The 24,075-nt window shown below is 40.9% G+C and overlaps 2 protein-coding genes across 2 annotated transcripts; both read right to left on the bottom strand.

The window, feature by feature from the left end:
• Positions 1 to 225: 225 nt before the first annotated feature.
• Positions 226 to 23,532, bottom strand: LOC6578354. Its single transcript, XM_002004231.4, has 4 exons — positions 23,145 to 23,532; positions 4,911 to 5,225; positions 2,428 to 4,230; positions 226 to 1,319 (listed from the first exon to the last, which is right to left on the bottom strand). The coding sequence occupies exons 2-4, from the start codon at positions 5,220 to 5,222 to the stop codon at positions 786 to 788; spliced, it is 2,649 nt and encodes an 882-aa protein (XP_002004267.1). The 5' UTR covers positions 5,223 to 5,225; positions 23,145 to 23,532; the 3' UTR covers positions 226 to 785.
• On the bottom strand, positions 10,677 to 14,862 carry LOC6578353 (phosphatidylinositol 4-phosphate 5-kinase type-1 alpha). Its single transcript, XM_002004230.4, is given in 3 exon segments — positions 10,677 to 10,922; positions 10,925 to 12,845; positions 14,738 to 14,862. Coding segments are annotated over 2 exon segments (2,067 nt in total). The 5' UTR covers positions 12,842 to 12,845; positions 14,738 to 14,862; the 3' UTR covers positions 10,677 to 10,772.
• Positions 23,533 to 24,075: the final 543 nt, after the last annotated feature.

Raw genomic sequence — 24,075 nt, 5'->3', positions numbered from 1 at the left:
TGGTCGAAAATATAAAAATTACTTCGTTTACATTTACAAGCATTCAGGGATAAGTGAGAAAGAGAGGGGGAGACAGAGGCAGGAAAAGAGAGAGAAAGATAGTGGGAATATGGCAGCAAACGGTCACGCAGTGACCAGACAAGCAATAACACTTGACGCACGTCCGGGCTACCCGTGTACGTGTTCCGGAGTAGCCACTCAGGTGGTTTGATGGTGCAACCTACCGAAAGAAGAAAAATTGGGAGAAAGTGGCACAGAGAGAGCAAGTGAGGTGTGCATGACTAGCAGTTGGCTGGAGCTATAGAAAAAAGAAAATACTTAATGTAAGAAAATATTGTAGAAATAGCTACATAACAAATTTGAGCTTAATCGCTCATTTAATCCTCGAGTTATGCTAGAAAAAATAAGAGTTTTGGTCATATGAAGGAAATTGTAGTAGCTATAGATGAAAACTTAACGTTAGAATTTGCAAAACTCAAATATCTATATCTAGGGATATATAAGTATATATACAATATAATTATATATATTATAATTAGTTATATATTCAATTTGAGCTTCATAGCTCTTAAACTTCTTGAGTAATTCTCAAATATCAAAGTCTTATAATCGATATATTAGCTGTATGAAGGAAATGGGTAAACTCGAAGACTTACAGACTTCACAAATCTGCTATATATGACCTCAAGTCCTAGAAATCTTTTCTGCTACTAGTTACATATTGATGGGTATAACCGGTATACCCGCTTTGGCCATTTTGAATGGGCAGCTAGAGTGAAAAAAGGCTAGACAAAACTCTCCTGACGTGTTAAATTGAATTTCAGCGTTGTCCTTGCTTGAGCCTCGGGCGTCTGGTGGCTGCTCCTAAATGTTGCCACAGCTCCAGCGCCAGTTCCAGTTGCTGCGCCCGCTGCACCCACACCCAGGAGCAGCTGCTCCTGCTGATGTGCTTGCAGCAATTGTCGCGCCAGCTGCGAAATGTCTCCACTGTAACCGTTGCTATGATCCAACTGGGCGGAGCTGCTGCCACTTGCTGATGTTGTTGCTGCCGTTAGAGATTGTCGCAGGAGATCGGGTAGATGCCACTGCTCCAGTAGCTCGGCGCCCAGCTGATGCGAGTGCTGGACAAGGCGTGTCAGCGTATAGAGTATGGCCTTAATGCTACGCCGCTGGGCATCGCATTCGGCACGTGAGTCGTAGGACTTGTAGAATTCCGTTTGGTAAACGGACGTGATGAAATTTATGATGATGCCATTGGCCAAGTGGCTGTGGCACTTCTTGTTCAGCGACATGTTGTGCAGCATCCCAACGATTTGCTCCTGTGTTCAAACGATAAAAGGACACAAAATGTTGATGAGCAACACAGAGCGAAAAATACGCAAAAAAAAAAAAAATGTGAACGGAAAGAAGGAAAATGCTTACAACCAGCGGGCAGTCAATCTGATTCTGTATAGATGTGCATGTGTGTGTGTATGTGTGTGTGTATGTGTGTGTGCTTTCTGGGGCAAAGACAAATGAAAAATCGTGGCCAAGATTGTGAAAAAATTGCTTTGCAAATGCACAAATAAATTTTACGAGCTCTCTACAAGGCAATGCTTTCAATAAAATTGGTGCAAAAAAAAAAAAAATATAAGGAAAAGTGAAAGAGAGACGAACGAAACCAGGGCTGAACGCATGCCAAAATTTAAGCGAACTTAAATAGTTCCAAACGATGACTTCCATTGAAACAATGGCAATAGAACAGAGTTGATTTATGAACTAGTCTGAAGGGGTTTAGATTGGCATTGATAAATGAACTGAGAAATGGGGCCGATAAATCTTAGTTAAAAAGCTTAAATGGAACTAGAAGTGGAACGCCTAACTTAATAGGATTTAGGAATAGCATAGAAATCCCTCAAAGATTCACAAGTGGAACCAGAAAAGCAAACAAATGTAATATATTTGCACTTAGCATATTTCCTGTTTCTATTTAAAATATACTAGTTCCACTATTCATTTACAAGTTCCATTTACTAGTTCTGTTTACTAATTCCACTTAGTAGTTTGAACTATAAGTTCAGCATACTAATATCACCGACTTGTTCCACCCACTAGATCAACTAGTTTCGCTCACTAGTTCCACCTTCTGGTTCCACTCACTACACTCAATCCTTTAACATACTGACTAGTTCTAATTACGATTTTAGGCCATCTGCTTCATTCACTAAGCTCAAGCAATAGTTTCACTTACTGGTTCCACTCACTAGTTCCACTTATTAGTTAGATATACTAGATCTACTCTCTAGTTCCAATTCCAAATTATACTTCCACCTAATAATCTCCACAAAGTAGTCTCAATTACTAGTTCCACTCACTAGTTCCACACACACACACACACATGGACTCATCTTAACTGCCAGCCCTATCTTTCGAGTATCGCATACTTACATAGAGAAAGACGCTGATGCCGCAGCTTTGATGCTCGAGCGTTGAAATCAACTTGAAGATGGCCTCGTTGGACATGATGGAATAGTGTGAGGTGACCTCCATTCGGCTGAGATTGTTGAGCGCGGCAGCGCAAAGCAACAGGGTCTGAGCGCAGCAGTCGGGCTGCAGCAGCGCTGCCAAGCCCGCAACCAGGGACTCGGCGCTATCCCTCAGTCCGGCAACGCGATGCTCCGGCCCGTGCCAGCTGGCCGTGATCTGGGCGAGCAGGGAGACGGCCTCCCGGCGCTCGATGGCACCGCGTTCCGCCGCGCTCTGGCCCACCTGGAGTATGTCCCTCACGATTTCAATGCCGCCACAGTTGCCCAGCTGGGCAATCGCCTGCGGGGCACAGCAGAGCGTGGCCAGAGCCCGCAGGGCCAGGGCGCGCACCGAGCTGAGCTTGTGGTCGAGCACAATGACGAGCAGGGCTCGCACCGCCTCGTTCTGCACGAAGGCGTCGGAGAGCGAGGCGAAGCCGTCGTAGTCGATGTTCATCAGGGTCGCAATCATATTGATGTTCGCTCGCAGCAGCAGGTCGCAGCGGCTCTGCTCGACGCTCAGCACCAGGATGCGCGCCAGGCGCTCGAAGATCAGTCTCAGGGTGATCAACGTGTGCCGCTTCAGCAGCTGCACATCGTCCAGCAGCGACTCCAGATTGATGTAGTGCTGCCGCTCCAGCGAGTAGCGCGTGTCCCGGCTAACGGTGCGTATTTGCTCGAGATGCTGCTCGTATCGGCGCCGCTCGACGCGCGCATCGTTGAAGAAGATGCCGCGTCGCTCCAGCACACAGGTGAACTCGTCCAGGTGGACGAGCAGCTGTGTGGCACCGGCCAGTGCCTCGGGCAGCGTCGTCGCCTGCTGCCCGCCCAGGACGCGCTCGCAGCGCTCGAAGTGCGTCTGCAGATTCAGCGCCTGCTGCTGCAGCTGCCGCATCAGCTTGGCCACGGCGCTGGTGGTGATCGTGAAGTTCTTGTAGGCCTCCTGGGCAATGGACTTGTGCTGCAGCATGCACATCACCTCCGGCTCACAGCTCCAGCGCTGCTCGGAGCGCCAGCTGTGGACGGCCTGCAGCTTGAGCTTGTTGGCCCTGCTGCGCGCCTTGGGCGTGCTGGTGCTGGCCGTGAAGCGGGAGAGTGCCACGTAGTGGCCGTCATCCTTCTTCAGAGTGAGGGTCTCGTCGAGATTGCACTCCTGCCCGCCGAAGGTAACGGTTTCGTTGTTGTAGGGCGGCGGCGCCTCGCCCAGATAGATGGTCTCATTGTTGTAGGGCGGCGGTGGTGTCACTGGCGACATGAACTCGCCCAGCTCCTCCTCCTGCTCATGCTCCAGCTGTTTCTCCTGCTCCTCCTCCGCCTGCTCCTGCTCCAGCTCCTGCTCCTTTGATTTGCTTTTGCTCATGCGTTTGCGTCTTCGCACAGCTGGACGTGGCGGCGTCGCCGGACTCATTGTCTTATCCGGGTCCACATCAGCCAGCTCGTCCAACTGCAGGCTATCTAGCTGCTCAAACAGGCGACTGCGACTTGCCTCCATGTCGCCATCCTCCTGCTCCGGCTCATCCTGTTGCTGTTTGAAGGATATGCGACGCGTTACGCTGACCAGCGGCGAGTAGAAGGACGATTTGCCCACGCGCCGTATGACAGTGGGCGGCGTCGCTATCGAGCGTAACGATGTGGGCGAGGCAGTGGGCGTGGTTGCTGTGGCATCTGTCACAGCTGTGGCCGTCTGGCTATTGTGCTGCTCCTCGTTGTCCGAGAAGCCCGAATCCTGCAAGCGGAAACCAATTTTAGATATTAGCTTGGGGAGAACTGCGAAGGGGGCGTGTTTGCCGCTTGGAAGTACAAAGGGGAACGATATGAAATGGAACAGGCATGGATAATAAACGGAATGTCTAATAGTTGTTCCATTATATGGTGACCTTATGAGAGCACACATGGAATGGAACGGAAAGCTTGTTGAATATTGTGAGTCATATAGAAGATATGGAGGCAAATGAGAGGGGGAATGTTGGAATGAAACAAGAATGAGAAACATATTTTGAGCCAAGCTAAATATATTGAAAAACTTGTTAAAATTAAATACAGGCTACATTGAAGGGAATGCTGGAATGAAACAATTAACTAAGCAATTTGCAAAAGTCAAGATTTTGATTTTTAAAAATGAAAACAGGAATTTAGGAAGAATGAGTGCTCAAATAGCTTGTATTCTAAATGGAACGTTGGAATGAAACACGCAATTGCAGTAGAAACATTGAGATGAGCTGAAATTTATGATATCCCGGCAATGGAATAGATATTCAAATTTCAATATACAAATTTCAAAAGTTAAAGTTTCGCCTTAAAGTGTTCCACTGCCACACGTTCCATGCGGCCAGCTTTGGCGTTCTTTACGGAGTTTGGAGCACGCTCCGCTTGACTGGGCTGCCTGAATTATTTTAGATAACGCACCTGACTGCGCAGACTGCCCGGACTGTCATGCTTGTGCCAGGAGAGCTTCGAGCTGTTCTGCTCATCGTCCACCTCCTGGATGCTGGACAAGTTGCCGGCGTGTGTGCCCAGATGGCGCTCCAGAGATGCGGGCTGTAGCTGCTGATGCTGTTGAAGCATCTGTCGCTGTTGTTGCTGTTGTTGTTGTTGTTGGATGTTGTAATTGTAGTGGGAGTAGAGGCCGCCGCCCGTGAAGCTGCCGCTGCTGCTGCTGCCCAACTGTTGGCTATCGGAGCCCCACCAGACTTTGCTATAGCTGCGCTGAAATGCCATGCCCTGCCATAGAAAGAGAGAGAGAGGGAGAGAGAGGGAGAGAAAATGCAAATCAGTTCTGTGTGTCAATCAATTAATGAAATTGCCTCATTTGTGGGCAGCGCTTTAAATTTGATTAAGTTAAATGCAATTGACGCCCGCTTAATTTATTTTCCACCTCGAGGCCTCGAGGCCACGGCCACGTCAACAGCAACTTTTTGACCAGCTGCCTGGAATAAGTTTTAAATACAGCGGTCCAAACGCTCACGCAACGCAAATAAATAAACAAACCAGAGAGAGAGAGAGAGAGAGAGAGAGAGAGAGAGAGAGAGAGAGAGAGAGAGATGTATGTGTATATGTATAATAATATCCGTTACAGCAAAAAATTAAATTTCCGGCAAGCGACACAAATCATTATTTTAATCAATATACGATGTTTGCCTTTTCAGGTCTGCTTTGTTCGCTTGCGCATTTCGCTGAACTTTGAACTGAACTGTCAGTTGAAACAATTTAAGAACAGGTAACAGAGATATAAACAATATTTAGGGGGAACTGAGCTGAAAATGAAGCGAAAATAGCTAAACAAATATTGATTTTCTTCTATAAATAGGAGAATAACATGTGAGAAGTGTTGATTAGATTCAACAGTGGCAGTTCAGGTATATTAGGTATATATACTTTTCTAATCAGTATCAGTTGCTATGGGGTATATCAGGTGTATATGCCTTAGCAATATACCTAATCAGTAGACTAGATGAGACAGCTCCGCATCATATCATATATCATCTATAAGGTCTTATCTCACGAATACCATAGATCGCGTATCATCTATTGTATATCATATATAAGGTCTGATCTATCGTTTATCATCTATTGTATATCATCTATCGTGTATTATTTAACATTTATTATGTGTCATCTATCGTATATTCATTTATATATCATTCTATTATATATGTCCTTCATATATCATATATCAGTTCATTCAACAGTATAAAAAATGCACAAGGTATTCTATGAAACTCTTTTAAGTAATCCAATTAGTGAGCGAATATAATATTAAGAATTGTGAATAGTTTTTGGAGAGTTTTTATAGAGAAAGTCTTATCAACATAAAACAACCTTATCATATAGGAAGAATTTACATCCAATTTAATGCCTGATCAAGTCAAGTTTTCTATTTGACGTAAATGCTCGATGTACTTCGCCTCAACTGTCAAAATCTCTATCAAACCAAACCAAATGTTATTTGCTTAGCAGGCAGACAGAGAACGAAAGAGTGAGTGAGAGAGACAGGAGTAGAAATTGAGCTTTTAGGTGCACGTCTTATGACGGATACAGAATGAGAAAGAGAGAGAGAGAGAGAGAGAAGTAGAAAGTCGGCTTTTAGATGTACAGCTTAAAAGGCAGGCAAACAACAAGGAAGAGTGAGACAGAGTGAGAGTGAGAGAGAGAGGAGTAGAAATCTAGCTTTTAGTAGCAATCTCTAATGCAAAAGTTGCTGTTATCAAAATGACATTTGACATATGGCACAAACATGCTTAGGTCAAAGTAACACAAATGCCTATCTCCCCCTCTCTCTCTCTCTCTCTCTCTCTGTGGTCATCTCTGACTGTAGCTAGCCCACAGTAAATGTGGTACATATATAATTGTGTTATAATTTCAAAGTAATTGATGTGATGCCAAATTGTGGCCAGGTATTTATGCAGATTTTATGGCCCAAAAGGCTCGGCAGCAGCAGGCGACAGTCCTGCACGCTCCTCTATTATCCAGGCTTTCGCTCTGCTCTGGCTGGGCTGGGCTGCGCAGCTGTTTCTGGCTCTGTTTCTGTTACCAAAAGTTGCAAATGCAAATGTTGGCCAAAAACCATTTACGCTATATTATGCAAATGAATTAAAGTAATTATGCCACACCAAAATTGTTGGGGTTGACAGCATCTATATATATCTATGTATATAACAGATGTATATATATACATATATTTACATTTTGGATATTTATGCTAGCTCTTCCTGTTAACTGGTTTTCAGTTATTTTTTATTCGCATTTGTATTTGTTGGTCTGCTTTCTGCTTTTGGCATAATTACAATGTAACAAATGAAAAATGCATTTTCGGCAATATTTTGGTTTATTTTTGGCGATTTTGTTTCATTTTGCGTAAATATTTACCGAGTATATTTCAGCTAAAATCATAATAAAACGTTTCGAAATTACTTTTGCCTTCTGCATATTGTGCATGCGAAAAAAATCACAGGCAAATAAAAAGTACACTCGAAAAAAAAAAGAATCAAAACAATTAAAATATGTCAGAATAAATATTTGATAAAAAAGTACGGAGAGCGTGAAAAATAATATAATAAATGCTGTCAATTGATATATGAAATACTGTAAAGAAGTTTTTATTTGCCTGCATAGTTTTTTTATGGGAAGTGTAGCAAAAACTTATAATTTTTATATGCATGTGTTTTTCTGATCAAGTTTTTCTGCAAAAAATAGTCAACAATTGCGAATATTACAGAATATTTGCAGTACCCGGAGCTATGAGCTTAGTTAACTGGGTATTCTCACCTGGAGCGGTAGAGTTAAATGTACTTTACAGGGTATTCAGTGATGCTTATAGCTTACAGACTTACAGTTTACAGGGTATTGAAGCTGCTTTGAATATAAGTTACAGCTTATTTGCAATTTAAGCTATTCAATTCGCAGCAATATTTAAGACTTTAATTATTTATAGGGTATTTGATAGTCTATAAAAATATGAATTATAATTGTAAAGTTTATTAAAATCTTATTTTACTCCAAAATTGATTTATTTTATAATATATAAATATTATATAAATATAGAGCTGAGAAAACACAAAGCACTCCATTATTTTTTGCAGTGTATATCAAAAATATTTGTTTACTTTTATATGTATGATTTATAATTATGCTACCATTAATCAAATGTTAGTTCATTCAACTATCCAACATTTATTTTTTCTTCATTACCCCAATTTCTTTCAGTGTATTCACTACCTCTCATTTAGAGCTATTTATTTGCATATTTATTCAATTCATTAAATGCCATTAAATCACAAATATTATTAGTGATATGTTGTTATTTGTTCAACATTTAACGCAGCTCTTACATTAATTGCTTAAACAATTTTTATTAAACTGATTAAAATTTATTAAAAATTAAAAAAAAAAAAAAAACAAATTTATTTTGATTTTCATTGAAATGAAAAGAGCAAAATAAATGTTGCCGGCGACTAATTAATGGAGAGCTTTACAACTTAAGCTGCGCATTCGAGTGAGGGGCGTGGCACAGCAAGGGGCGTGCCGGAGTGCGTTGAAATGCGCCGTACGAAGGCTTGCGCAATAAATATTGCGCAATTGCCAATGGAGCTTGCAGCAAGGCGATAAAAATTAACGGTACTTAATGCCAATATGGAAAATCATTAAGTGATTTATGCGAACAGCGAAAGAGAGCGAGAGATGGAGCGGCAGAGGGCGAGAGTGAGAGATTGTGAGGCAGAGAGAGAAGGAGAATACAAATGAGCATGCAGCAACGATATATATGTATATCGGGCGATTAATATTTGTCAGCGCTCTTTAAGCACTTTCCTGCACACAAAGCCAGCAAGAACAAGAGTGCCCATAAGATGGGGAGTGCACGAATAGGAGATACCCTGGGAGCATATCGAAAGGAGTTGAGATGCATCTATATAAACAAACTCTTCAAATACATTTAACAAAAATTCTATATCAATTAAGCTTAAAGTTATCGAAGATTTGAAGGACATGCATAAATAATCGATAAGTTCAATTATGTATATATGTTTATCACTTGTATCGATATTAATTTCTGTCGTCCATTCATCAGACCCTTCCTCTATCCATATGTGGAAATTGTTTATTATAAATATTATAAAGTCTATATTATATGCTCCCAATTCTCAACAGACTCCAAGTTCTTCCTTTACTTTCATCATGCCCCATTTAGCCAACTTCAGCATTCACAAAGAAATAAACAAAAACCAAGAATTTTTTCGCACGTGAAAATGTAAATAATGAACGTAAAGGATATTACGTGTTATTGTCCGGCTACGGCACAGGGATTACGCACATAATATCAGAGTTTTATAGGGCATGAGACGGGAGCCAGGCGAACAGCTGCTAAAATTAATATCGGCCAAGGTAATTAATGCGTCTATAGTCTATAGTCTAGACAGATGTCATTAAATATAAATAGATATCATATAGCTAGCTATATGGGAACTTAAGGAAGAAATAAAATATAAGGAATATTTGGAAAAAATTATCAGATATTTCTAAGCTATTTAGAATAAAAATCTGAAGACCAGAAAAAATATATAAATATAATAAAAAATTCTTCTTGATATGATTGATAATCTTCATTATATAATTATTTCAAAAATTAGATAAAAATATTTCAAACGTAAATTTCAATTTCTTAAACCTTTTTTTCCTTTTGAGAATATAAACACTCGAGCCATCTATTTGTTTTTGTTATTTATTTATGAAATTTGTTTTACATTTATGTATATATACATTAAAGCATCCTAGAATACATGATAAACGCATTTTTTCTATAATACAAAAATACAGAGTTAAACAATGTCAAATATTTTCCTTTAAGTATTTCCTCTTCTCTCCAGCATCGTATTTTGCTTCTTCTTCCTCTTTTTCTCTTCGTCAACTGTCCATAATACAAACGCAAATAATATCGAAACAAAATAGGGAAAAAATACTCGCACACTCACACAGATACAAATAAAAGCTAAGGAAGAAGAAAATAATTATCAACTGTAAAGGAAAATTGGGGATTTGCCGTGTGTGTGTGTGTGCGGGTGTGTGTGTGTGCGGGTGTGAGTTTGTGTGAGTTTGTGTGTGGCACAGTCAATTAACAAACGCGCGCCACATAAATTTTAATATCGAATGCATATTCGTTTTTGGTATTTGTTTAATCAAGATAAACGAGCGCCACGCCTTGCCACACGGGCACAGCGAGCACAGCAGTTGGGACAGGTGAGAGGGGAGGGTGGAGGGGACAGGGGGGTTTATAACATACATACATAAACATATGTGTGTGTGTGTGTGTGAGAGAGTGTAGTGAAAGCCAGCACCAATCTTTGCGGGTTACAGGTAGACAATACATAGGCATAAAGTATACGCATATACATATACATATACATATACATATACATATACATATACATATATATATATATAGGAGTATATAGTATATAGTCGGGCTACAGATCCGCCGCCGTTTTCAGCATCAATGTGGACGTGTAGGTGGCCGTCTTTGCCACTGCTGACACCGGCTTGCCATTCGCCTCCAGCTGAGTGGGCGTGGTCGGGCCTGGCGGCTGCTCCTCCACATAGCCGACGGCGGTTACCTGGACCAGCGTTTTGGTCAGGTGTAAAGTGCGTTCACTTAGCAGATTATTGTTGGCCAAGCCGTTGCCCCGGGCCAGCGGCTGCCGCAGCTCCTTGCCACGCCCATTGCTGCGCACATGCTGGTCCACAGCATCCACAGCATTGGTATTCGCCTCCACAATCTCATCGTCGTCGCTGTAGTCGCTGCTGCGCATCGAGCTGGCGTAGGAGTAGGGCGACTGTAGGCGTGGCGCACTCGCACTCGCATTCGCATTCGACGTCCGCTGCTGCAGCGTCGTCGTTGACGCTCCGGCCGTGATGTCCTCCTCGGAGATGTCATCGAAGGCAGGTGGCGGCGTCGACATGCCGGAGAGCAGAGCCAGGGCGACGGGCCGGCTGCTGCTGCCGCTATTGCTGGGCGTGTTCGCGACGCTCGTGCGATTGAGCGGGCTGCGCAGCGGCTGCGTGGCCGACGTCTTGCGTTTCGAGGGGGAATGTTTGAGCGGAAATGTGGGCGTCTTCTTGAACACCTGCTTGCCCATGGCGTCCTGGAAGCGCTTCGCGTAGAACGAGGGCCGGCACACGGAGACCGTGTCGCCGTTGTAGAGGATGCTCTTGAATGTGTGCTCCAGCTTCTTCTCCAGCCGATACGACTGCAGGATGTCGATGATGCCGATGTAGAGCATTAATCGCTCATCGTTCTCGGAGCGCGCTGGAATGCCGCCCTTTGGCTCGTCGACGCCCTCCTCGAGCGTCGCATCCAAATCGGCCGTGATCGACTCCATGGCCGTGGAATGGGCCACCAATCGCTGGCGATTCATGCTGCGCGTCCGATTCAGTCCCGCCGCCGAGGTGCCCGGTATGGAGGCCGAGCTGGAGACGGGCTGCAGCTGGTTCACCTGATCCGCTTCGGGTGCATCGTCGTCGGGGCATTCCTTGCGCTGCAGCTTGGCCCTTGCATTACGTATGCGCTCCTCCTTCTTCTCCTTGGCCGCCAGATCCAGATTGTGTATGCCCACCAGGAGCGAGTAGTCCATGATTTGGAAGCTCTCCAGGACCATGCAATCCCTCTTGATCGTGTTCATCAGCGCCGTATAGGTGTCGGTCTCCAGGAAAATGCCATTCGGATGGTGCTCGGCAAAGTCCAGATCCTTGTACGTCGGACTCGCCTTCTGCCGCTCCGCCTTGGAGGCCTTTCGCCTGAATGTCGAGCCCTTCAGATCGTACTTCTCGTGCATCTTAATGTCCGACGGCAGCAGATTGTTCATGGCCACCAATCGAACGTTCTTTGAGTTGTAGTGGAAGCAGTACAGGCCGAAGAACTTGGGCAGCAGCGTGCGCGGATTCTGGGAGAGATTCATGTAGTAGCCGGGCAAAAGCTTCTGCAGGAATTCACACTCCTTCTTCTGCACCGTCTTGATGATGAACTCATCATCGTCGGTCAGATAGAATATGGAGCCCGAGGCGCCCGGATTGGACAGCTCGCGCATCGGCGACGCACACATCGACATTAGAAAGTCATCCGGCTCGATGTTGAACAGATCGCGAAAGTAACGAAAAGCAATCGGAGCATAGACCTTGAAGCGAAAGTCGCTGTAGTGATGAGCGGGCGTCAGGGATGAGCCGTCGGGCGGAAAGGCGATCGTCTCCATCTCCCAGAAATCGTTCATCAGCAAATCTCGCTTCGGCTTGTTCGCCAGGCTGCCCACGGTGTGCTGTATGCCCAGCTGGATGGAGCCCATGATCTGCTTCGATTGGATTTTCTTGTAGGTCACCTCGCCGCCCTCGGCCACCCGCCGGTGGCCGATCTTCTTCTCGTGCCGGCCCGTCGTCGACGGATTCCTCGAGACAGTCGCATCCGGCATGGAGGCATCGCTATGAACCTTCGGCAGCTGTGTGGCAGCTATGTAGTTCTGTTCCTGTTGCATTAGGGCCAACGATTCGGTTCCGCCGTGCCGAGCGGCGGCTTCCCTGAACAGCTGGCGGGATGTGCTCGCTGGGGGCGTGGCTGGTGGGATGGCGGGCAGCGCTTGGCTCGATGGGGCCGCATCGATGGAATTACCCGAGCCAGAGCTGAGCGTGACCTGTGTTCCATTGTTGTCATTGCTATTGCTATTATTGTTGTTATTTGTGGTTGCTGCTGTTGTTGTTGTTGTTGTTGTTGAGAGCAGCGGTTGCCGCTGCTCGATTTGTTCCTCGTGCTGATCCTTTTTATCAAGGGACTGCAGCTCCAGCTGGATTTCTGTCTCCATATTGCTGCAAATTTGAGTTTGATTAGCGAACGGCGAACGGCCAAAACGAAACGGCTAACAAATGGCAAAATGACAAACTGACAAAGTGGCTCTCAAACTGTCTAAATCAAAAGCAAATACGCGAATAATTGCAGCCCAACTAAGTGTGTGTGTGTGTGTGTTGGATGATTAAGCTTGCTGAGGGTTAGTATTCATATATGTTTATGTCACGTCTCTAATTGCACAATAAATACCAATTACAGTGCACACTCTATAAGATGCACAATAAAAGCAAAGCAAGGTCGAAAATTAATTAATATTGATATATGTAATATTTGTTTATATGTATAGGAGATTTCGTTTAATAATTTAATTTCATTTTTTTAACAATTTATTTTGCAGCTCATTTAAATTTTGATTTTATTATTATTATTATTTTTTTTTTTTTTTTTTCAAATCATTTTAATATTAATTTTTTAAATAATTTAAATATTGCTTTATATCCAATTAATTTTTTTTTGTTTTTTTCAATTATTTATCACATTTTAGTATATATTACTTTTTTTAATTTTAATTTAATTTTTTTTATTTATATATTTATTTTATTTTATTTTATTTTTATTTTTCTTTTTTTTTTTTTTTTTTGTATATTCACTTTGTACTTTCTTGATATTTTTGCTTTTAATTGTATTTTTAATTGTTTTTATACTCTCTTTATTTTATTTTTTTTTTTCCTGCCACTGCATTCGTCTTTAGTGTTTACGTGCCCTGTTTTAATAAATAAAATCAGTTGAACGCACAAAGCTGCATTCAATTTTGATTAAATTGTTAAGCGAATTGTTAAGCGTATTTTCCACTCTCTCATTCTCGCTCTCTCTCTCCCTCCACCCACTCAGCTTGCTAAGCAACTCTCTCTGTCCGTCTCTACCCATCTCCCTCACTCACGTTCGTTTTGTTCCGCTGCTTTTGGTTTCCATTGGGATTTATTTAGCGCTTGGCTTAGTCAGCAGCGTAAGCCCACCCATATATACACACAGACACTATACCCTACACACACATACACCACTTAATACGTTGCTTATCTTTGTTTACACAATATGCAACAAGAAGAAGAACAATTGCAAACACTTTTATCGCACGCACACAGCGGAACAGCGGCTAAACGCAATGCATGCCAAACTGTGCAGGCCACTGTTACTGCTGTTTACAGTTGAATTCGGAAGACCAACTGTTGCTCCAATGGAATTTCAATTATTTGTATACACATACAAATATGTACAATGGGCAATCAATATACATACATACATATACATATCATATATATTATTATTAGAAATGGAAAGCAAAAGTCTACGAAAATAAATTCTCATTTATTGCATTTATTTTTATACCCGACGTATGCGGAATTATGTATGTAGAAAACGGAAAATTTTGTATATAATATATACGAACATATTTCATATTGTTCTGAATGAATGTATATACATATATATGCTACATCTACTATAGTATATCATGTGTATTTGTCGAACACCAAACTGTGGGCGTTTTCTTGTATGTATTTAATCTTATCAGAAGTACACGCATGGAATGCCTCTAGTTAAAAATACACACAAAATCTACGATTAAGTAATACTTAACAGCATTTCAATAAAGACTTAAGAGAGTGTAAACTTTGCTTTGCTATTAACAGCGCGCTTAACAGTGCCATTTGACAGTCAGGGATGATGTGTGTGTGTGTGTGTGTGTCTAGCCAAGCTGTGGTATTTTGTAATTGTTTTGTATTGTAGCTGATGACATGCTTTGTACACACATTTATGAGTTTGCAATTAAACGCGTTGCTTATAGTTTTGTTGCCTTCTTAGTTGTTTTTTTTTTTTTTTTTTGCCATTTGAATAAATTTTATATCGTACTTACACATACAAATGCTTGAAGGGAAGCGCCGACAAAGGTCACACGCATAACATGCGCACACACTCACACACACACAAACAACAATACAGCGCAGATATATTTATGTATTTATATGCAAGCGCTTAGCAGCGTTTATTTGTGTGCGTGTGCGTGTGCGTGAGCGTGAGCGAGTGCGAGAGTGTGTGTGAATAAGCAACAAGTCGTCGACGTCGTCGTCGGCGTTGCTGTTGTTGTTGGGAAGTGGTTTCGTCTAGCACTCCAGCTCTGTTGACTGAGCGCTGCGAATTGTTCAATTTTCCTTCACTTTTTGTATTCGCATAAATGATTTCAACTGCGCTGCCAGCTGCGCTGCTGCTGCTGCTGCCGCCGCTTCTTCTTTTGTTGTTGCCTGCCTGCACGATCAATGAGCGTTCTGCTTTAGCTTTTGCTTTTTGTTTTCTCTCTTATGTTTCACTCGTCTCGTTGTAGTTGGCGTTGTTCTTGCTGCAGCTTCGCTGTTTGTTGTTTTTCGATTTCCAGTTGATAAATTGCTTTCATAATTTACAAATCCAACAACAATTTCAACGAGTGCCTGTCCGTGTGTATGTGTGTGTATGTCTGCCTGATGACGTCGGCGCAGCGGCAAACAGCAAATTTCTTTTATGCTTCGCTTCAGCAGCGACCGCGGCAGAGCCGCATGACTACGACCCCGAAAATCGGAGCCCCTAGAAAAATAATGAAAGCAACAACACAACACTCGCGCGCTCAACAACAACAACTAACTATTTTTGTAAACATTCGATTTACATAAACTTCAAAAGCAATATAATGGCTCTTAATTTTATTTTCTATAATTTCAATTTTAATTTCTTTTTTCGCTGTAGAAACGCGACCGTACAGCTGGTCAAGTCGTACGCGCAGTGTGAGTCAACTTGGCAGAATGAACTTGCGCAGGGCCGAGCGGCAGCTCACTTGTGCGTTAGAGCAGTGCAGCTAGCAGTGTACCATTGTGTCAGACAGCGACGACAAGCTGCCAGTGTTGCTCTACGCTTGCAATTGCTAGCGCCATCTAGCTGTCGTTACCAAATAACGATCAGCCCAACGCCTATCGATAGATATTTGAATACGTTACAATTTGTTTTGCCATTTGATGCGTTTTGAAAAGTAAAGCTAATTAAGTTATATATGGATATTTAAGCATTAGCTGCTGCTACTGCGGCTTAGCTAATTAGATTAGGTCTGGTCACAAAGTGTGCCCCGAAGCCAGCCAAGCAACACCAAACGACCCGCCCACACTGTTTATTTTTGTTGTTGTTGCTCGTTTTGCTATTTTTTCGTGGCGTTTATTTACAGCTACAATTTAATGCGCCTCATTAGCAGCAGCAGCAGCAGCGCCGGCAGCAGCGCCGGCAGCAAAGTAAATTACAATTGATTAAAAAAAAAGCCACAGAATGGGAATCGATATTTTTTCGTGACGACAGTGATGAGTAATTTTTTTAAATGGCGCCTCATTAAAATACAAAAAAAAAAGAAGACGAAAATTATAATAATAACATGAAAATGCTCGTTACAAATGCCCCGAGGCTCAGGCAAAGGCGCAGCCTTCTGACCAGTGTTAAAAAGCGTACGAAATTTATGCGCATTCCGATTCGCTGAGCTGTCAATTTTACAGTTGTCTCAGAGGAGGAAGGGGCAAGGGAGGGGTAGGGACAGCCTTATAGTGACTACAAGGAGCAGAGCGGGTAGGCGCGTGTCTAAGCTCTATTTCACTGATTAAATAATTAAAGAAAACACTGCTTCTTCTTCTCCTTCTCCTCCTCCTTCTTCTTCTTCCTCCCCATCTTTATGAACTCTGCTTTTTGTTTAATTAGCGCATCGATAGGCAAAATGTGTCGACAAATCAAATTCATATGCAAATCCAGCAAAATTACTAATAAAGCTGTTTTCTATTAGACAAATACCCTGCACCCCTCTCTCTCTCTCGCCCTCTCTTCCCCTCTCTTTCTTGAAACTGGTTTACCAGCTATCATCAGCATGTGTTGGATAACATTTGCCATAGCCAGCAGCATTCTTGCTTGAGCTGCTCGGGGAGCAGGGGGGAGCCTCATTAATTGCGCTCTATCGAAATGCAAATCAATCAAATATGTGATTCAGAGACCCGATGAATACCCTGCAAATGCTAATACCTAATCAAGCACACTTAAGAGTCATTTGTAAGCAAGTTTCTGGCTTAGTAGATAAATTAGCTAGAACAAGCTGTAAAGCCTAAAGAAAACTTGCGGTTTGATTGATTGACTGACTGATTGAAGAACTTAAATACTAGACTTGAAGAACTAGAAGAACTTAAATACTAGACTTTACATATATTATATTAAAAAGACTTTTCTGTTTCCTCACTTGATTTTCACTTCTATTGGGAAATCAAACTTCCCTTTCCTGTGTTTTTCAGGTCTTATTCAAGCATTGTCTTACATATTTTTTATTGCCTCCTCCTTTTCAAGCTAATGCACCTGACCTTCTAATAAATTCCACCAAAAGCCCCTTTGCCCATTTATGTGTTCGATATTTATAAACTTTTATAGGGTATAATGTGTCATAATTTATGCATAACGCGTTGTCAACAGCCACCTTACTTAACGGCACTTTTCTTATAAGCCAAACACGCACCAAACCCAAACACAATCGAGGCAACTGACCAAAAATACATTTTTAGCTTTACATTTTTTTTTTTTTTTTTTTTTTTTTTTAATTTTTTTTCTTCTGTCTGATAACAAAAGCGCTGCCCGTTTAATTACCCATATGTTATTATATATACATATACATACATATTTTTGTAAATATTCTTCATATATTCATATTAAAAACTTAAAAAAAAAATTAAAAAAAAGGAAAAAATGAATTGAAAGCCCGCAATATTTTGAATGGAACTTTTTAATGGCATTAAAGCCGAAATATTAAAAATGCTAACAGAATATTCCATTTTATTAAGCTGATTGAAATCGGGCAGAGAGAAAGGGAGGGGAGGATGAGCGGCAGAGAGAGGGGAGATTACATAATTAAAATTATGTTTTATGGTAGAAACTATTGAGAACCTTTACGTTAATACAGGTCAAAGAGAATGGAAAACGGGGATACGAGCAGGCGAAATCATTGATTTTTGCCCAAAAGTATATAGCATATATGGTTAAAAGAGGCAACGGAAGCCAGATTAAACTATACATACGGTATATAGATTTTCAATCTCTCAATCAAAAAAGATAAGCTGAGAAGTCAATGATAAAGAGCTGCTTGTATTTCATATACGACTCCATTGTTATTATTGTTATATATTTTGTTGTGTTGGATTTTGATTAAAATACACTAATTCTTAGCAATAATCGATAAATATCGACATTTAGCTGACGTTACAGGAATATGCGATGCCTAAAATTCACGAATGTGCTAAAAATTCTTAAAAACGATATCTATAATCCCGCTCACGGATTCATAGAAATAAATTACAGACTTGACGATAAATAAATATCGATAAATATAGATAGTTAGAGAATTTTCGCTTTACATATTAGCTAGCAAATTCACCAATTGAACAAATGCATTCAAAATATAAGGTTAATATAAGGAAATCGATAAATTTAAAGAAAATACTCGATATAAACCATGGAATTTTAATAAATCGTTAAATGTTTAGATATATCAAGACTTTAAATCGTATGTAGATAGTGTTCAAAAACATTTTCATATCAAACTCACTCAATAACTTGCAGCAAGTCTAACAATCGATAAATATCGAAGTTATATATACTATATGGCAACGCTTAAGCTAGTTAAATAATTGATTAAAATGAAAATGTTTATTGATGGCGATATTGAGGCATTGAAGACTGAGGCAGGCGCCAATCGGGTGTTTTGCGGTAGTTCGGGTCGGATTTACTTAATTAATCGACACTTCAATTATGAATCCGCAAACAACTTTTTAATAGTTTTGACATAAAATGGCGAAATGATAAAAATGTGGGAGTAAGCGTGAGATTGTTGTAAGTGGATGAACTGGGAGATATCCTGTAATGTTACTGATGATAAGTTTAATGGAGTGTGGAGGGCATACGGAGGGAGTGGTAGTTAGTGGCAGATGCTTGAGTATACTTAAGGAATTATAGATAGATGAGAGATTCAGTAACTTAACTCTTAGAAAGTGCTCGAAATTTTTTATCGATTTTTATCGATTTTAGTTGAAGGCTCAAAATGATCGATTACCCAAAGTAAACATTCGTTTTCTAATATGAAATACTTTTCCAAATTGATGCGGAGAGGGAGAGGAAAGCAGGTAGACAGTCATAGAGCGAGAGAGAAAGAGATAGAGGCAGTCGCACTCTCAGGTTTAGCTTCAGTCGTCGTTCTCTGCTCCTAATCAATAATATATCTATACTACTCTAAACTGTGTAGACATCCATACCTGCCCTACCCCACTCATAGATAGGGTATACAAAAACCCAGCAAGGAAAACGAATTCAATTCGAATAAATGCAAAATAAGCGCAATAAATTTTAATCGCTGTGTTAAGCATTTCCCATTTGTTTGTTCCATTTGTTGAGCGCTTATTATGATTATTATTATTATAATAATTATGATTAAAACTGCGGCAGAGTTCCCTATTTATATCACTTATGTATATACATATATATGTATATACTTTTTTTTGCCAGCTGTTGCGCTGATTATATAATGCGAGATATTTATATAATTGCGAAATGTTCTTTTATTTATTATATGCGTTTTTTTTTCGACTTTGCATTGCATAATTAATTGTTGTCATTTAAGTGACAAACAATTAAAAAATAAATCAGTTTTTAAATAATTGCACAATTATGTTAAATGGACACGCGGTTAAAGTAGGGCGTGCCGAGTGGGGGGCGGGGGGCAGGAGGCTGGACAAATTGCAGTTAAATGCTTGACTTTTTGAGCCCCATATAGAAATATTATTCTAGTTTTATTATCGAGGCTAAACAATGGATTAAATCATGTATTTTGTTAATAAATATTTATGTATGAAAATATTTGTAAATTAAGGTTGTTTAAATACCCTTTATTAAGTTTTATCTGACATTTACATCTTCAATCAGTCAATCAATCAAGCAATTTGCGTAAATATCTATAGGCTATGATAATCAGAAATTATAACTATACCAGCTTATATATGAATTTGAGCATTACATGTCGTTTTCCAACACTAAGTCAGTATGTCAAGCCCCTGCAAGGTATTTCAACAACTCATAAAATTCTATAAGAAATCATAATCAGAAATGATATCTATACCAATTTATATATAAATTTAAGCATCACATGTCGTTTTCCAACACTCATCCACTATGCCACGCCCCTGCAAGGTGTTTCAACAACTCAATGAAGCCTTTTGAACAATTATTCACAATAATTGCAATTGAACTTATAAAAACTTCATGTATGCATCAAATATCACACTAAGCATCGTTTTGCAACACTTAACTTATAGAACTGAGCTTTGGTAAAGCAACACCAAATCGATATTCAACTCCAACTCCAGCTCCAAATCGAATTACCGCGAACAATAAACAAATTGCTAAATGGGCATTAAATAGAATTCTTTGTTTTCTTTTATTTATGACACACACACAAACACAAGCACACTACAGAACGCATTACTCAACACTGCAAATAGTTGAATTGTAATGCGAGCCATTTGACAATTGTTGAAGCCATTGTTCGCTTTAGTTATGAGCACTTGGCCAAATGTTAAGGCCAAACAGACGATTCAGCTGGACCAGCTCCCTCTCTCTCTCTCTCTCTCTCTCTCTCTCTCTCTCTCTCTCTCTCTGTCACTCCACTTATTGGCTTTCCACTGTTTGCTTTTCATTGGAAATTGAATTGAATTCGCATTCTAATTACACAATCGACAAATCGTGCATCGGATCGGCATTTGAGCTTTGTAGAGCGGCGATCTAACGGTAGTTAATGTTCTCGACACCATTGTCATCGATATCTAATCGGATCGCCTCAGATCTTGCACGAGAATGTGTGAATGTGTGACTCAACTTGATTCGAGACTCGTTTTCAGCCATCTCCAAGTGCTTTGTGGCATGCCACTTTAATGCTGCCGCCGCCTTGTGATCAACCTCATGGCAAATCACGCCCTGACTTATGGTCAGCGAGCAGCAAACAGTTAGCCGACTTGGCATCTGCTTTAACTTTTGCATTTGCTCTAATGGCGACTCCTTAACAGCATTCAGTGTGAACGCTGTGTGTGGCGCATGCCACATGCCACATGTAGCATGGCCATGAGCTCAACTGCCTCTATAATCAGCTAGTCAACAAATACAAATGTTAACAAATTGTTTACAAATTGCAATTATAAATAATTGTTTAAGACTTGACTGTGAAATTTATTCTAATTGGCATTCTTATTGGACTCGACGAACTGCAAACATATTTAAAATCAGCTAGCACAGAGTGAGAGAGGGAGAGAGAGAGAGAGCGTGTGAGAGAGAGAAAGAAGAGTGTCTGGGAGCAATGGAGAAAGAGTGAAAGAGACTCGGGGAGAGAGACTAAGTCGGGAAGACAGGCAGAGTATCGCAGAAAGGCAGGTAGACGGAGAGAGAGAGAGAGAGAGAGAGAGAGCGATAGAAAAAGAGAGATAGAGAGATATAAAGATGAGAGAGAGAGAGATACATAATAAATGGAGAGATAGTCATTTAAGGAGAGAGAGAGAGAGAATTTTAAAAAGTCAAACAGTAAGAAAGAGAATGTTAGGGAAGAAAGAGATACAGACAGATAGGAATATAGATAGATAGAGAGAAAGAGACAGAGAGATAGACAGATAGATAGAGAAAGAGAGATAGAGAAGTAGAGAGAGATATAGTGATATAGATCGAGATCAATGATAAAATGAATAAAGCATAATGGGATGGAACGCGATAAATGATAAGATGAAAGAAGAGAGCGACAGAGAAATATAGTCTTCCAATATCATAGAATTTGCATTTGAAATGTTGATCGGAAATTGATGAAATTATTCAAAATATAAACAAAAATGTTAATGTAATAAAAATCATTTTAGTTTATGGTAAAGTTGTGACATTTGATCAATTAAGTAGAGGAGATTTCATATGAAATATACATAAATGAAATATACATAAATGGTACAAATATGGTATTTAGCTGGGATATACATAGATACATATGTACAGATCTCGATTCGTTTTAGCCTAATGGTTTCTTTGCCAAATTTTAATTAAAAATTTTGAAACACGAGCTAAATATTATTGTTATGAATAGAGAGAAAATTTGTTAGACTAAAATACCCTGACTTTGTGAAGAGGAGAGGTTATACGAAAGAGATCCTTTGCATTAGATCTCTAAAAATCTTCATGAATCATGTTGATTAATCTATAGATCTAAGCATCATTTACAGTCGACCAATCGTAACGTGATGACTGTTAAGCATTTACAAGGTATCCAAGCGTCTATCACTTTGTCATTCATTGATTCACTTCTCACAGAGTTAGTGCATTAGCTGTTGCAGCAAATTAAAGCTTCCTCATTTCGCAAACAGCTCCATAATAAGTAATTCCCATTTGAAGCCAATGCTTAGTCGACTCACTTATAGATCCAAATAAAATGTGAATTACTGATGGATCTGTGTGAATATATATATATATAAATCCACATACATATATAGCTGTATATCTTTGTCAGGTTGTCACATTGTTTTCCTGAGCTGCTCATGACTCATTGGGATCTACACACAGCGAGAGAGAGACAGAAAGAGAAGGAGACAGAGGTAGAGCGAGAGAACTTTAAGATAAATACGCAAAACAAACTGAATTCCTGACTCATAAATGGTGGGCGCTGGGCGTGGCGTCGTCGACTCCTCAGCATAATAAAGTTCACATACTAGCAATTACAGTTAGTGGGGAGTGCTGGAGGGAGGAGGGCCTCTTGGGGGTCGCCTTTTAATGGGGGGCGTTTATATAGAAGGTAAATGACTTTTTGCTTATATCTGTTCATTGATAAGCTGGATAAATATTAATATAACGCGCTGGCTTATTGGGGTCAGACATAAACATAAAAGTATTATGAGTGCGAGCATAGCTATAACCTGGGTACAGTGAACTCACTGATAAAGAACAGCACGAGAAAGGTCAGAGAAATGTAAAAAGCTAAAGATATTTATGCCCAAAAATATATATTTCGATAATTCCAAGTCAAATACTTACTGTACTTTGCCAGTACAGTAAACACTCGGAGAGAGAACAGTTTAGTTGTAAAATTGTTAAAGACAATCTTTACTGTACTGATCCATTAATATGTGAAGAAGAAAAGCTCAGTTTCCTTTTGTCTTCAAGTTTGTTGTTCCTTAATGGAAGTCTTCACTGCACTCACTTTATGGTCAACTTACCGTTATTGTTGTTGTTGTCGTCGTCGTGATTGATAAACAAAAGTCGAGGTAATCCCAATTGTTGTTGTTAATTTCTTTTATGGAATGCTGATAGTGGGAGAATCCGTATGAGAAGCACGTGTCATACGAATGCGGTACACAAAGCACAACCGAAACAAGTGTGTGAGAAGCACAGGGGGGTGGGGTGGGTGGTGTTGGACACCCACAAATATGGTGTTGTAAATAGTTTTACACTGCACAACGGTAAACAGTTAACAGCAAACAAAACACAAAACGCGCAAAGACGAAAACACGAAAAGACGTAAAAAATCGTTTTGAATGAAACGCGACGATCGCAACCTTTGCGTCTGCGTTGTTCGAACGTTTGCGACCGAATGACGAATGCGGCGCAGTCAGCGACACAGCCGAAGTTGCGCTGCTGTCTGAGCTGTCTGAGAGAGCGTAAGACGATGAGAGAGAGTGAGAGAGACAGCTCTGTCTATGCGTAAGCCGCTGAGGGTGTTCAAAAGCAGAGCGCTTGAATGACTCTGTGTGGGGCACTTGGAAGAGACTGTGTGAGAGAGGGAGAGGGCGAGAGACGAGGCTCAAGACAAGAGAGGGTGAGAGCGCGCCCGACTTGCTTTACCTGATGAGAGCGAGCACACGAGCTATCGGCCCAAGCAGCTGCTGTTTGCTGCGCCCAGTTTGCGAGCAAGTCTGCGTCACTGTTGTTGTTGTTGTTGTTGTTGCTGTTGTTTGCTTAATCATATTGTACACAAGTTTCGCATAATGCGGCGCATTGTTCGCCTCATTGCTTGTTGTAGTTGTTCGTGGTGGTTTCTGCTGCTGCTGCTTCTTCTCTTTTCTTGCTTATCACACGCTCTGCCGTGACGTATTGCACAGCTGTGCGCTATGCCCGAACCGGTAGCAAATGTCCAGAGTGAGAGAGCGC

This window comes from Drosophila mojavensis, unplaced genomic scaffold (assembly GCF_018153725.1).
Source record: "Drosophila mojavensis isolate 15081-1352.22 unplaced genomic scaffold, ASM1815372v1 contig_80, whole genome shotgun sequence".
Lineage (NCBI taxonomy): Eukaryota > Metazoa > Arthropoda > Insecta > Diptera > Drosophilidae > Drosophila > Drosophila mojavensis.
The sequence above is the reverse complement of the archived record's forward strand: the minus strand, read 5'-3'. Positions and strand labels throughout refer to the sequence as shown.